This window comes from Coffea arabica, chromosome 9e (assembly GCF_036785885.1).
Source record: "Coffea arabica cultivar ET-39 chromosome 9e, Coffea Arabica ET-39 HiFi, whole genome shotgun sequence".
Classification (NCBI taxonomy): Eukaryota; Viridiplantae; Streptophyta; class Magnoliopsida; order Gentianales; family Rubiaceae; genus Coffea; species Coffea arabica.
Window position 1 is genome coordinate 8,578,200 of NC_092327.1, and position 15,305 is coordinate 8,593,504.

The 15,305-nt window shown below is 37.4% G+C and overlaps 2 protein-coding genes across 2 annotated transcripts; one reads left to right on the plus strand and one right to left on the minus strand.

The window, feature by feature from the left end:
- Positions 1–5,422: 5,422 nt before the first annotated feature.
- On the plus strand, positions 5,423–11,552 carry LOC113709421 (large ribosomal subunit protein mL43-like). Its single transcript, XM_027232185.2, has 5 exons — positions 5,423–5,465; positions 9,296–9,375; positions 10,511–10,690; positions 11,309–11,319; positions 11,370–11,552. The coding sequence occupies exons 2-5, from the start codon at positions 9,296–9,298 to the stop codon at positions 11,540–11,542; spliced, it is 444 nt and encodes a 147-aa protein (XP_027087986.1). The 5' UTR covers positions 5,423–5,465; the 3' UTR covers positions 11,543–11,552.
- Positions 11,553–12,815: 1,263 nt separating this feature from the next.
- LOC113709531 (uncharacterized) lies at positions 12,816–14,977 on the minus strand. Its single transcript, XM_072065359.1, has 5 exons — positions 14,919–14,977; positions 14,737–14,833; positions 14,522–14,634; positions 13,085–13,107; positions 12,816–12,972 (listed from the first exon to the last, which is right to left on the minus strand). Exons 1-5 carry the CDS (start codon positions 14,937–14,939, stop codon positions 12,876–12,878), a joined length of 351 nt encoding a protein of 116 aa, XP_071921460.1. The 5' UTR covers positions 14,940–14,977; the 3' UTR covers positions 12,816–12,875.
- Between the last annotated feature and the right edge of the window lie 328 nt (positions 14,978–15,305).

Consider the following 15,305-nt stretch of genomic DNA (forward strand, 5'->3'; position numbering starts at 1 on the left):
CATGAAAAGTTTTAGATTAAAACTTAGCATCTTCTACCCTCTGTGCTGTATCCAAGACATCCGTAAAAGTGGTAATCTGGGCAGTTGCTAGGGATTCTTGAATTTCTACATTTAACCCCTGAATAAACCTCCTTATCCTTTTCTGTTCAGTGAGTACAAGCTCAGAGGCAAATTTGAAAAGTTTGGTGAACCGCTCCTCATACTCAGCCACACTTAATAACCCTTGTTTTAATTTAATAAAGTCGTCATCCCTCTTTTCTTATATAATTGGCGGGAGGAACTTGACATTAAACTCCCTCTCAAAGTTTACCCAAGTCCAAGGGATTTGTTCTCTTTCCCACTTTGCACTAACAACATTCCACCACGAGCGTACCGCCCCTTCAAATTGGAAAACGGCAAAATTCACTTGCCTTTTCTCGGTATAATCTAAAACAGCAAAAATATCAACCATCCTTTCAAACCAATTTTCCTCTACTTCGGGGTCAGACCCTCCATGGAATTTAGGGTGAGCGAACTTCAAGAATCGCTCGAGGGCTCTATCCTGACCCCTCTCTTGGTTCCTAGGTTGATCGCCTGGTTCAGGTCCCTGACGCTCAGCTAAGCGCTCGAGAATATCGGTTATGCGGTTAATGGCCGTAACCACTTGGTTACCCTCTTCGTTTCTAGGGTTTTGGTTTGGTCCAGTCGCGGATCCCTCACCTCTCTCGGAAGTGCGGGGTTGCTGAAACTCACGCCCACGCCCCCGTCCACGTTCTCGCCGATTCATTTAGCAAGTTTCTAAACGCATAATAGAAGTAGAAAGTATAAGCATGTGAATCGAAAAACAGGTACACATTGCAAGAACACTTTAAATCAAAGCATAACTATTTGCATAAGTTAGAAGTTATGTCACATGTCGATGTGCATACAACGAATTAATAGTATCAACTACAAGTCATGGGCAACTAAATACCACAAATATAGTACTTGCAGGCAAAATACAAAAGGACCTCACGGCATGCATTACCCCTACTATCGTGGGCAGAATCAAAAGGAGAAAAATCATAAGCCTAGTTAGGGCAAAACTAGAAAAATTCACGATATCAAATCACATCATTCGAGTAATTGTAAATTCCAAATTTCATCCAAAAGCCTAAACTACTTTCTAAATTCTTAGCCTCCTCACTAGATCCAAGGTGAAAGTTCTTATACAAGTTAGGGTAATAAGTCAAACCAAATGGAATGCATAAGATGTCTTATTTTCAAGTTTAAAGTGAAACCCAAAATTGTTCAAATGGTTCAACTTTTCCTTCGGAAAGTTCGGCAAGCAAAATAATGGAGGAAGCGAGGTTCCTAACCCTTAAACTCACCAAATGGTTATTTAAATTTCCTAATCTAGACTCACCTCCAACCTAACTTGAAGAGTAAAGTCTTATAGTATTTTGTGAGCAAAATGGTGCTACAATCTCAAACACCAAGATCCCATTGTACGTAATACACAATCAAATCCCACAGTCCGGCATCCTAAACTTTTAAGCCTAGAACACTCTACAAAGATCTGAAACCTAGGCTCTGATACCAACTGTGACGCTCCCACGTCTCCCAAGGGTGAACCCAAGGGTATCCGCGGGACGCCTGCCCAACTCTCGTCAGGACTCGGTACAAATTCAATTCAAACTTAAAAATAACCAATCGATACTAGAAGTCGAAGATATAAAGGAAGGTCAATTCCTTACTAAACGTTCAAGTCTTACATCAAAAGCTACCAAAAATACCTTACATTCCCAAAATATATAGATTCCAAAAGTTGTCTAAATAAATACATTCAAAATTCTAATCAAATGAGCCATCAAGTAAGCTTCTCCAAAATTCCTTCCATTTCAGCTCTTGTTAAGGAAAACAAATCTAACGGGGTGAGCGAATGCTCGTGAGACCAAGAAAAACATGCAAGCAGGTAATTCAAATAACAATAAAGCTGGTACGAGAGATAAAACTATAACATTCAAGTAATTCCCGAATATTCACAAAACACATTCAAGAAGGATACGGGAGCTCTTAGGAGCTCATTTCCACTTGCTTTGCCAAAATTCAATCCAATAGTCCGTAGAACTTTACTTATTCAATGAGACATCGCTCCAATTGACTTATGCTTTGCTTATAGTTTTGAGTCGAATGAGAGGTACCTCACACCCAAATCGGTGTGGTACATACTATCGCCCAGTAGTCAGTGAGACATCGCTCCAATCGACTTAGGATGGTTTATGGTTTTGAGACGACATGAGAGGTACCTTCCACCCGGATCGGTGTGGTACATGTTATCGCTCAGTGACCACAATTATACGATTATACTTATAATGGTTGAAGACATTCAGTCCAATCGATAAATACCGTCATAGGCCGATGAGCAACGCTCAAACCGGCAATTCCAAATAAGAATCACAAATATGAATCACATCCACATTACTATGTACAAGCTGAATATGAATTCACATAGCAAAATACGAATATAATTTTGTTCGAAAGAAAACGAGTGCGGTAAAATACACACACGTCTCTTAATTTCAAATTCACATAACGGATAAGAAACAGTTAACCACTTAGCAACAAATTCATGCACTTGACACTCACCAATCCAAGAAACAAGGAAGTGTCCACTTGAAGATTCAGGCGTTCACCGTGGGATCCTCCTGAAGGTCCTCTTGAGTGCATGAGCAATTAATAATAATCTATCACTCATAAACCCCAATTATCGAAGAAGATTGTACTAGAGTACAATCTAAGAATATCTCATGAAAATGAGCCCTATTTACTCGTAAATCGAGGCTCAAAGGCGGGGTTTTAAAGCACAAGAGAAATCTAGTTTTCATCTCTAAATTCAAGTGTAAAACGATCATGTGATATCGAAGGAAAAAGGAGAATTCGAAAAACTCTATTTCCTTAAGTTTCGAAAATTTCAGCTTTGATACGAGATCTTTGAAAAATCGTATCTCACTCTTTACAAGTCCAAAATTGGAAAACTTGGTACCGTTGGAAACATCTTCCAAACTATTAAAAGTTCTTGGCAGACACTTTTCCATGATTCCAAATGGAAGACATTCAAAATTTGGCTCAAAGTTAGTGTTTTAGGCTATTGAGGCAGTTTCGGGGTTGGTTTTTGGCCAACTTTGGAAATTCGGAAAAATTCACAGAATTTGAACTAACCTCTCAAATTTAAAAATCAATTAGAGTTACAATCAAAGTTTAAAACAAAACAAGCAGAACAAGAATTGGAGTTTTGAGCACCAAGATATGGCGGCTCAAAGTTGCTGAAAAGTGAGACCGTTAGGCCGAATTCCAGATTTAATTCACGAAAGTTGGGACTTTGGTTGAACATCGAAACGGACTCAGAATGGCACCAAAATTAGCAGTATTATACTACCATATAAGGGCTATTCCTCTGTCAAATTTCATAAAAAAATAAGTACGGAAAGTTGGTTAACAAAATCACTAAAGTCCCACGAATTTCCAAGACAAATCTATCATTGTATGCCAATTTTCCTTTTCTAAATATTCGCCCAATGAAAACATCTCAAATATGGTTCATTTAGGTTGAAAATGTCTAAGAAACATCCAGGATGTGTTTGGTAGGTGATTAACACCAAGAATTTCGAAACAACAAGTCTCACTCAAGGTTAAGTCATCAACTAGCCAAAAGAGGGTTTTCAATCCCTGAATCAGTTTCGAACTTCGGCCACAACTCACTCAATTCAACTTGGAATTGAACGTGGTTGGTGGCGTTGAAAACTAGTTTCATAAAGCTACAATTTCTCAGAAGAAATCATTTTAAAAATCTATCCACAACTAGCTCATATTTGGGCATCAACTCGCTGCTTAAAACAGAGCTTCCAGTAAAATGAGAAACAGAACAGGCAACTTTACAAGATTGGTTCGGATCACTCAAGTGGAATCAGGATGTGTATTTTATACCGTTGGAAATCTGGGAATGTCTAGTTTCCAGTGCCACAAACGGTACTTGATTTCGATGTTGGAGCAAAAAGTTATAGCTGTTTGAAAAACACTGCCAGTGCAATACGGAAAAAATTCCAGTTTTGAATGAACTTTCAAAATCACCATATTTGGCCAATCAAATCACGTAATTTTTTTGTGAAAACTTTCCACACAACCCACACAACATATATACATCATAAACAAGTCAATAGAACTTCAAAAAAATGCTCTAAAGGTCACGGCATTCACAGGGGCAGAAATGAAAAAATTCTTCCCTTCACTTCCTTTGAGCTTTCATCCATAATATCACTCATTTCTACTAATTTAAGTACTAATCCAACATTATTAACATCAAAACTCACAAAATCAGTCCATCAAACCATAGTGGGAGTTCATAGAACCCACTCACCAATTTTCCAACAATTTAAAGCTACCCATAAGAAATTATGAACTCATAAGTGCTAAACAACTTCCATAAGTCAAGATTTACAAAGTTGATCGTCACTTACTTTTTTAGATGATTAAGGTAGAAATTTCGGTCCTCCTTACTCAAGAAAAACCGTGGATTTGAAGCTCTTTTTGTAGCTTGAGTTGCTCTCCAAATAGATTGCAAAGTGTGGTTAAAGTTTGAGGTGATTTGATGAAGGATTGAAGCAAGAAATGAAGAAGAATTTGGTCTTCTTCCTCCTTGAGGGTGCACGGCTGGAACGAGAGAGAGAAAGGAGAGTGTTTGATGCAAATGAAGCTTCCTTGAGAAGCTTTAATGTGTGGCTCAAAATTACCTAAAAGTCAACTCTCTCCCCGCGCGCGTTTCGTGCTCAATTTCTCTCGAGTTTGTTTCACTAGTGCACTAAACCTCTAATGCACTTCTATTCATACTATTATTATTCACTCTTAATGGTCTAAAAATAAAGGTCTAAAGTCTATCAATTAATCGCGCGCGTAAAAACGCGCACTACTGATTTGTGCGCGATAAAGTGGAATTTTCAAGAAATTCTTATAATGATAGTATAACTAACTAACACTTGAACATTTAAACATAAAAATACCTATTTCAAGACTAATGTACAAGTCTCCAATTTTTCAAGTTTATTGTATTCTCGAATCGATTATTGACTCCAAACGCGTATTCACTATTCTCACTAAACGTGCTTTCAAAAATTAAATTTTGAAACGAGTCATTTTAAAAATATAAGTAAGTCATAGTTCCATGTAATTGGGTCTAAAAGATTGAAATAAATTATTTGGAGAAAACGGGTGAATAAATAATTAATTAAACTATTAAAATAAGATTAAAATAAGTAAAATTTGGGTCCTCACAGAGGGTCAAATTTGTGGGTTCAATCGTCACATATACATATCTTGGAGGGTTTTATTAAAATTTACCCGTTTTAATTCTCATAATTTCTACTAATTGGGTTTGATAAACCCATAAACCCCCAACGCCACTGCAAGCCTCCCTGTGCCTGTCACAGGTTCCTTTCAGATTGCCGTTTGAGGTACATTTCGAGGTCGAGACTTTTTCCTGTTCCTCTCATCTTGATATTAAACTTCGTCTTTTACTGAAATATTATTAAATTCTGGTATAACCCTTTTCATGATATTAGAGTTTGAATTTATTGGGGAACCCAAACTCTTGACATTTTCAGAGAAAAATCCAGTCTTGTTTTGTTATGGTATTGAACCTAATTACAACAATGGTGACAGATTTCTTGCAGCAGAAGTGAGCTAATCTCTTAGCGAGTTATTTGAATTGGAAATGGAGAACAAATAATGAACTCCAACTTCTCATTAATAGCGGGAAAAGATCAATTTCAGAAACAGAAACAATGGATACAGAATGAAGGGGAAAGAATGAAGGAAAAAGAGAAAATGGAGGGAATTTGGCAAAGCCAAATCACCTTTACAATCACTTGGAGAATTATGACAAAATCTGCCTATCATCCGGATTCCTTCATGGTTTTATGGACAATTCTGGACTAACTAACTTCTAAACAGACTAATAAGGTTATGACACGTGGAGTTCTAGAATTATCAGCTCCACTTGCGCATAACAGAAGTATAATTCTGTTAAACCAGAGGAAAGGCGTGGTTTCGAAACCACGCCTTTGTCTTCTTCAGGCTGATTGACCGCGCCTTCTTTGTAATCTTGGACACGCCTTCTTCACTCCATGACAGAGCCTTCCCCTAAAAGAAAATCTTGTCCTCAAGATTGGAATTGAGGGAACTGTTTCCTAATTTCTTCTGCAAATTCCCATGTTGCCTCTGCTGGATCTGTTCCCCACCAATGAATCAGCCATTGTCATTTGAAGGGTTAATATTTTCTTCCGGTCCTGTTTCAGAATGAGCATCAGACTTCTGGATCTCAACCTTTTCATTAACCTGATTGGCTGATGAATTTTCTGAACTTTTCTCTGTACCCCCAACAGTATCGCTACCAGCATTTTGTCTATTGCCCACATCATTTGAACCTTCTCCATATGCTGAGCCCTCCTTCATATTTGAACTTGTATCGGATTTGTCATTGTTTGTTGCAGCATCCTTGTTCTCGGTTTGCTCCTCTTGAGTAGACTGCGCACCATCTCCCCCAGGAAGGACATCACCAACAGCATTTCTCTGGTTTTGATCAGCATCAGCCTTAGAATTGTCGCTAATGCTCTGCTGTTGATTAGCTTCCTTTGTTCCTTCTGTGGGATTGGAAGATTCCCCTGATTCCTGCTGTGTGGTCTCATTGCCGTTGCCTTGTTCTTGATTAGCTTCATGTGTTCCTTCTGCAGGATTGGAATCGTGACCTGATTCCTGCTGTGTGTTTTCACTGTCATTGCCTTCATCAGTCGCAACAGTTGATGGACTATTCTGTTCATTTGACTCACCTTCTTTTGCATTTGAACCTGATTCATTATCGTGTACCTTATTTGCCTCTGTCACATATTCACTGTTGCCTTCAGACTTGTCCTGGACCTTCTCAGTCGACTGTTCTTCCCCATTTACGTTTTCCTTATTTACTTTCTCAGTGTCTTTCATACCTTGAGCATCCTGAACCTCTTCACTCTGGGCATTCCCACCATTGGTGTTTTCCCGTGCAGCAGCTTCGTTTGTCTGCTCATTTGCTTGATGAACCTTCTCATCTGGTGATTCCTCAGATTTACCTTCTTTTGGTTCCTTCACTTCATGGTCTTCCTGTTTCTCTCTACCTTGATCTTCATTGCCTAATTGTTTCTTCTCTTCCTTTTCTGTTGCCTTGCTCTCATCGTTAACCTGCTCCTTCACCTCCTGCTCTTCACCTCCATCCAGGTCATTCTTATTTTCCCTGGTCTCTTCATTTTCCCCATTCTCTTCTTTTGCATCCTTTTCCTCATTACCTTTCTGCTCAGCTCCATTTTCTTGTGTGTCTTCATTAGCATTCTCATTGTTCTCCTCCTTCGTTTCATTCTCTTTTTCTGCGCCACCATTTTCTTTATTTTCTCCTGTCTCCTCACCACTTTGCTCTTCATCATGCTTTCCCCGGTCGTCTTCTCTAGTTTCCTCCTCTTCACCATTATTTTTATTTCCATCATTCTCTTTCTCTTGATTTTGCATCTCATTTCCCTCTTCACCCTCTGCATCTTTGTTCATTGCTATTTTAGTACTGCCCCCAGGATCAAATATCAAGTCATCAAGTGGTCTATTTGGTTGCGAAGGAACAATATTGACAGCACCATCCTTGCAGCTGACCGAAGACCAATTTCTGGGACAATGGAGCGGTGAAGCAGAGTTAAATATTTCCTTGTCTATAGAGCCTTGTTGCCAAGCTAGCTCCCCTATAAGCAATTCATAGCTAAGCCCTTGAGAGATAACACAATCATTGTGAGCCAATCTATCAAACACTTGGTTTATAGCTTTTTCTTCTTGATAGTCCCTTGCTGATGTTTTATGTTGGTTCTCCTCTAAAAAATCCATTGGAGTCCTTTGGCACAATTCATCAAACATGTGGCTGACTGCACTTTCATCCTTCAAGTTAGTGATTATATCATTGTGTTCAGCCTCCATAACCTCATTTTCTCTCATAAGCTGCTCTCCTTTTGGTAAATCAAGAGCAGAATCATGCTTCTCCATCACGGCTTCCTCGATTTTTGCTCGAACATATGCTTCATACATGATCTTGGGTGGATTTCTAAATCCCTTTAGCTTCATCCGGATATTCCAATGAAGCCCAAAGTTAAAACCATCAATAAAGTATTCTTCACTGAGTTCTGGTTTCAAAGCCAACATCTCGTTTCTCCACTCTTCAAATTCCTCATAGTACTCTGCTACGTTAGTTGTTTGTTTAGGCTTCTTATGCTCCACCAGGAAGTAATTCAGCATTTTAGAGATTTCTTCAAGGGTCTCCATATATATATATATATTTTGGTTGGTCGGAAAAGAGAGGAAGATGGATAGGGAAGAAAGTGAATCAGAAGTGAAGGAAAAAAATTAGGAGGAAAGATTTTTAATCAAGCAGCCAAACCCAGACGGATCGTAGCTGCTCTGATACCACTGTTATGGTATTGAACCTAATTACAGCAATGGTGACAGATTTCTTGCAGCAGAAGTGAGCTAATCTCTTAGCGAGTTATTTGAATTGGAAATGGAGAACAAATAATGAACTCCAACTTCTCATTAATAGCGGGAAAAGATCAATTTCAGAAACAGAAACAATGGATACAGAATGAAGGGGAAAGAATGAAGGAAAAAGAGAAAATGGAGGGAATTTGGCAAAGCCAAATCACCTTTACAATCACTTGGAGAATTATGACAAAATCTGCCTATCATCCGGATTCCTTCATGCTTTTATGGACAATTCTGGACTAACTAACTTCTAAACAGACTAATAAGGTTATGACACGTGGAGTTCTAGAATTATCAGCTCCACTTGCGCATAACAGAAGTATAATTCTGTTAAACCAGAGGAAAGGCGTGGTTTCGAAACCACGCCTTTGTCTTCTTCAGGCTGATTGACCGCGCCTTCTTTGTAATCTTAGACACGCCTTCTTCACTCCATGACATGTTTCTCATTGAAGGGGGCAAACATCATCGGTTTAGGAAATAATTACTTCATTTTTCTGGTTTATATGCAAATTCTTTGTTATTATTTTGTTCCTTCATGCTGTTACTGGAATAATAATGAATTCTTGGCCTTTTCAGACTTGAAAGATCCCCATATTTCCCTTACAAAACATAGAGAACAAAGAATAAATAAAACTACCCACCTTTTCAAGTTAAAATTTCTCTTATTATTGGATTAAATGGTGCACGTTTTATGCCCTTAATGGTTATTGCTGATGTTCGGGTGCATAATTTTGATAACCAGATGGCCCTAAGAGGTGTGTGGCAGTTAAACAAGCTGATTGTGAGCTATTGTGACTGGGGTGGAAGTAGTAGAGGCCTCAGGTATGCTTTTCTTAATTGCTTTTGTATTTCTTGCTTTTGTATTTAGAACTTTTACCTGTACAAATTTCTTTAATGACTTGACTTGATTACATGTATGATATGATTTTGTTGTTGATTCAACCACAGGAAAATAACAGAATATACTCAAAAGGACAAAAATTTGATCTTTATACTTTTCAAATCCCAGTTAGTAGCAATCACCTGAGAATCGGTAGATCTGTACATGACAAATTTATCTTCTTGACTGTGTGATAGCTCTTTAGTTTAGATTAGCATATTCTGAGGAGAATGTTCCAATTATAGCTCCTTGATGTATTATCTTAAGTCAATTTTAGTGATTTTAGATTCTTATTTTTGCATTTCGTTTGTTGTTGAAGTTTTATTTCATATGTATGTTCAATGTCATTGGTTCTCTTATGATACAAAGTGATTTTCAAGTGTATAGATAGTACTGGATTTCTTTCACCAGAGCAATGGATACATGACATGTCTAAATGCATGTAGATGGATTGCTACCACAATGGTTTGTAGGTTACGAATTTCTGTTACTGTGAGGACTATAGAAGTTAAAAGGGATAACATTGAATACTGAATACATGTGATAGTCATTAGAAATCCTACTTGTGGCAACATCAGGAACTCTAAGTTAAATTGTGTCCATTCATTTTTCTTGTTATGTAAGAGGATACTTTATATGACCCAGGCCTAATTCAATCATACTCCAAAAATCTGTATATCTGGATCAATTCCAACTTTACAGTGCAAGTTCCTATGCTACTATTTCTGTCCAATCTTTTAAATATGCATTAAAGGAATGGTTAAATTATAGTCTACTTGGCATTTTTGCTGCTTTTGAATGGCATTTTGGCTGTCCAAGATGTGGTCTTATAATACAATTTGTTTAGCTTATATAAAAAGGGAGTTTTCCCTGCTTTAGATTAGTTATCTGCTAGTTTACAAGCACAGTTTCACCAAAAGAAAAACAATTTTGATAAGAAAAATATCATTAATATAATCTTAATGATGAAGGACAATTCTCTTTAATCTAAATGGGAGGGAATAGAAAATAAAAAGTTGTAGATTCCTGTCATCTTCTAGTGCAATGAAAGGACTAACCATGTCCGTAACACACCAGGGCATTCATGGAATCTCATTTGCCAGCATTTAAAGAGATTAATCCCCAGCTGGAGGTGGTAACTGAGCTTTATCGTGGTCAGCATCCATATTTGAAGGGACTATACTGTAAGAACATCTTTACAATCTTGACAAACCAGTTCTCTGCAATTAATGTTTTCATTCTTAGTCTATGCCTTGAGTTTGACTTCATTTCTATCTCTCTACTTTGTGTAATTTTAGCCCCTTAGACACAGATCAAAAGGATATATGGTTGTAAAGTTCAGTAATAGATTGAAATAGCATGCATGTCTTTGTAAATGCACCTTCTGAGCTTTGTGCCAACACGACTAATTAATGAAGTTGTATCTGTTGATCTCATTGATTATGCCTATCTAGCTGCAAAACTAATGGATGCACCTGGACAGAGGTTATCCTGTACCTTACTACCACAGAAACATTTTTGTGTACTAATTTACCCTGAGCTGCTGATTGTGACACTGGCAGTCAAAGCCCATTGAAATTTAATGGCGGGATTGGTTTAGGTTCCTTTGTCCTGTCATCTCTCAAAATGTGTTACATTGCATCTACTGCTCCAAGTGGAAGTGTAATTTATCTACAAATATTTTTAGCATAGCTATTTCATCTCTTAATTGCTAAAGACAGTCAGAGTCATATTATATGTGGCATATGTACACTTTGCTTTTTCTGCACTTTAATATGTGTTGAAGGTAAGAGCAGTTGCCTTTTACTTGAAACATAACTTTGCTGCTAGTTGAAATATTTTTCTTTTTAAATTAATTTGGCAAGTCTCATTAAGGCAACAGTTAGGTTTCATGAGTTTCCCTTTTGAGATGGCTTTTCATTTGCTTAATAACCAGGTAACAAGAATGAGAGGGTTGTATCAGTTAAAAACATGACACCAGAGGATATACTTCTCTGTGCAACCAGGCTAAGAAATTCACTTGGAAGAAAGGTGGTCAAGTTGAAGACAAGACACGTTACCAAGCACCCCAGTGTTCAAGGTACATGGACAACAGACTTGAAGATATGAGCCAAAAGAAGTTCACTGGTTGGTTCCAAGCAACTAAATTTAATACTATAATTCTTGAGAGATTAGTTATGTAACCAGCTGGTGCTTTAGTTCACGGTCGCTGCTTGAAACATTTGGACTAGTTATAATGGTGGCAGTACAGTGTAGTTTATGAGCTTTTCAGACATTCTCTTGAATTCTAGACTAGTTTTATTTTTCTTGCTTCTACGTCACAAATTGCCACTGTTACAGGCTGAGTTGTTGCTGGTAAGAAACTTCCCCTGGGCAAAATGCTTTTTAGGTAGAGTTGTAATCGCAACTTTGTTATTCAGTCATGAAATGAGAGGTAGATTATTAATGAAAAAAAATTAACAAAGACCAGCATATGCCAAACATAATATCTCGGCTTGTTTATGATGAATGTTCCATGGTTTTGGTCTTCCTGCTGGGACTATAGTTACAGATCTGATTTGTAGTTTCTTTTTCACGTAGGAGTCATCACCTTGTTTGCCTGAAAAGGATATTGCTGTCAAACTTTAGTTGGAAAATGCACCCTACGAAGATACTAAGGAGAGAAGTTGCTATATTATTGCTTCCAGCAGACTTGGAACAAGTTTTTCAAGTATAATGGGATTATGGAAACACATAAGCTTGCTTCGTATTGATTTCCTAGTTCTTCAAGAAGCATCATATGTTATGTTGCATGTAGAAAAATAGGGGAGAAGAAAATAATAGACAGATTGACTTTCAAGCTAAATGCAGGATATTTACTTTATAAATTAACCCTCAATAAACTAAATGTAGTCAACCATCCATTTAAGGAAAATTGGTTCAGATTTGAATGGAATGCGCCTTCTAACCAACCATAAACAACCTAGATTAGTACAAAAGGAAGAAGAAAAAAAAGCGCATCCTCTAAACGAGATTGTAACAATGCCTTTTCTGGTAAATGGGCTACTATGACAGATCCTGATAAAAGTGCACTTAAGATATGGTTAAATACACCATTTCATGAACTAAAGGAACCCCATGTTAGTTCGCCAAAATCCTGAGTAATGCTGTAGCATACGAAGATGAGTATAATTAGTCAGAAAAGCATGCACCTCTCCTAAATTCCATCAGAAAGGAACCCACAACAAAAGCAATCTTCTCCAACATACCTTTATATCTGTGCTATTCTCACTACAAAATTGTTAATATGGGGTTAAAACCCCCTAAAAAGACGAGTAATATTACAGTGCATTCCTCTCCGGGAATACTTGAAAGGTTGTACAGTTTCACATCATATTTCTTGAAACACTCAGCAAATGCCCAAAAATCATCATGATCATCAAACACATCCTAGTCCTGCACCTCATGCATCACTAGCACCACCAGCAGCCTCAGCAGTTTTTTTTTCCCTTTGTTTCTCCCTTTTTTTCTTGTTCTTTAATGCATTCTTGCTCAATTCTCTACATTATTGCAACACGAAGCGGAAAAATTGGATTATGACAACAAATAAATCTTCAAAAGAATAACAAGAGAGAAATCAGAATCAGCATCCAAGCTGCATAGCATCCTTACCCTGAAGGGCTTCCACCAAATAGCTGTAAAAGCATTATAAAATATTGTCAAATACGGCAATCGATCAAAATATTACATGAATAATGAATATGCAAAAGCAAGAGCATCTGAGTGCAATCCTCAAGCTACATGAAATTGTCAAAGTCTGTTTTACCAAAACTTAATAAGAGAAGTGCAGGTAGTAAGAAAGTATACAGCAATAACTATGATACAACTGGAAAATTTTATCATGGTTTCTTGAATTTCCTGCAAGGAAATAGTTATAAGCAGATCCTACTAGGTGATATCTTAAGGTCTCGTATGTTATCCAGGTGTGGAACTAACTTATGTTAGAAATGGTGTATAAGTACCACAGAGAAATTATTCATATCTTTGACAGGGTCAATTACAGTATGTTAATGGCAGCACATCAAGGTAATCAACAACAGCTTTTACATTGAAATCCGCAAGGATCACTACACATGCATGATCTTCATGATAAGCACATTTCAAAGACTTTGGAAAGTCCTGCCTCTGCATAGGACATCAGTTGTATGCTATAAATGTCATCTCCGTATGTATCCATATTTTTTTAGCGTATCCAAAATGTTTAGTTGAATTATCTTTGTTGTGTGGCTGCTTCCTAAATTTATGCATCTGAAACATCAAGTCTCTTTAGAGATCAATACAAGAAGCAGTAATAGTCATTCTCCGTGACTGCCATTTTTCTCCAAATTCCCTCAGTTTCATCATCATAGAGCGATGCCCCAAGAAGAGTGACTGTAATCTTCCTTCTGAAATTCCACCTGGTGAGGACACTAGCAGTACTTGTGTTGAGAAAGAGTACATTAGGCAATCTAACCCTCAGCATAAACAATATTTTGCATGCATCTAACTGTTACGTCTTCAAGTATGTTGCTCCAATTCCCTTGCCATCTAGGACTAGTTGCATCTAAAAACTGTTTCACCAAGAAGAATTTACGGTGTCCCACCTACTGCATACTGCAGTCATGGTAGTCATCATATCAAAGATTATATGCAAGTGCAGCCAAATGAAGCAGCAACTTGTGACTTATGTTTCCCAAGTGACTCAACTGAAGTAAAATGGTATTGAGATAATTACTTAAAAGATATTTCCTATATCATGTTGATACTGTAGTTCCTTTGGAGAAATATAGCTTCAGGATATCTCTAATTCATCTTGATTGCCAAGGCACCAATTAAGTTTCACATTATAGTCAAATATGGTCATGAAGATGAAGAAAAATTTAAAAAGAGATAGATGAATCACTGTTGAAGAAGAACAGGGAGAGGAAAAAACAACTGAACCTAAAAGAAGAAAAAGCAGACAAGGAGGAAAATAACTTGGAAACTTTGATTTGAACATAACTTTTGGTCCCACTAGAGTTTTGGTTATCTTAAATTGATAAAAGAAGTACATGCAAATTTTAATTATACCTGTGCCTGAACAGCTGCAGCAGCTTTAGCATGAGGTGGTCGATACGCAGCAAGTTTCGGTGCAGGAGTACTGGCTGGTTTTGAGGAAACCTGGGAGGATTTTGACCCTTGTCCTGATCATTCCATCATAATTTGAAAAATTATTCAGAAGTAGGAAAAAGCTACAAAAGTCATGTTGCTTTGGAAAAGGGGAGTTGAGTGCAAAGGAAAAGAACCTTGTGGTTTTGTTCCATCAATTTTCAAGGATTCCACGGACTTGCCCAGTTCTGCAATTTCACCCAACCTATCTGGTGATTCTGGTTTCCAGTCAGCCTGTTACTATAGCTAGCATGAATAATCAACCAAAAAAAAAAATTTCTGATACAAATCCACACAAATAAGTACCAATAGCACTGACCTGATACAATTTGTCAAACATCTTTTTGAAGTACAAAGATCCATTGTGGTGAAAGATTTTTATCCTTTTAAAAAGACAATAAAACCCATAATCAGGCATTAATCACTAAAAACTGCATTTTTTTTGTTGTTTTTTTTTTTTGTGTTTTGGGGGGGGAGGGTAGATTAATAACTCAAAAGGAACTACAGTCTCCACCTTGGCACTTCAAATTTTCCATTTCATTAACTAATTTACAGATGTAACCACATACACTTGTTGGGCAAATGGTAAAGGACTGGCAAATATGGTGACAAAAATTGGCTTCAAATCGTGATAGATATCACTTTCCTTTAGGCTTTATTTGTCCGGTATAACGTGCAATAACCTTGGACAAATATCCTTTAGGAT

Bases quoted from the DNA above. Each gene is read 5' to 3' on its own strand.
- LOC113709421 (XM_027232185.2), top strand. From the start codon at position 9,296: ATGGCCCTAAGAGGTGTGTGGCAGTTAAACAAGCTGATTGTGAGCTAT. The intron at 9,376-10,510 runs GTATGCTTTTCT...GTAACACACCAG, and splicing joins GGAAGTAGTAGAGGCCTCAG to GGCATTCATGGAATCTCATT.
- LOC113709531 (XM_072065359.1), bottom strand. From the start codon at position 14,939: ATGTTTGACAAATTGTATCAG. The intron at 14,834-14,918 runs GTCAGTGCTATT...CTATAGTAACAG, and splicing joins TGTTTGACAAATTGTATCAG to GCTGACTGGAAACCAGAATC. The intron at 13,108-14,521 runs GTATAATTAAAA...ATGCTTTTACAG, and splicing joins CTGCAGCTGTTCAGGCACAG to CTATTTGGTGGAAGCCCTTC.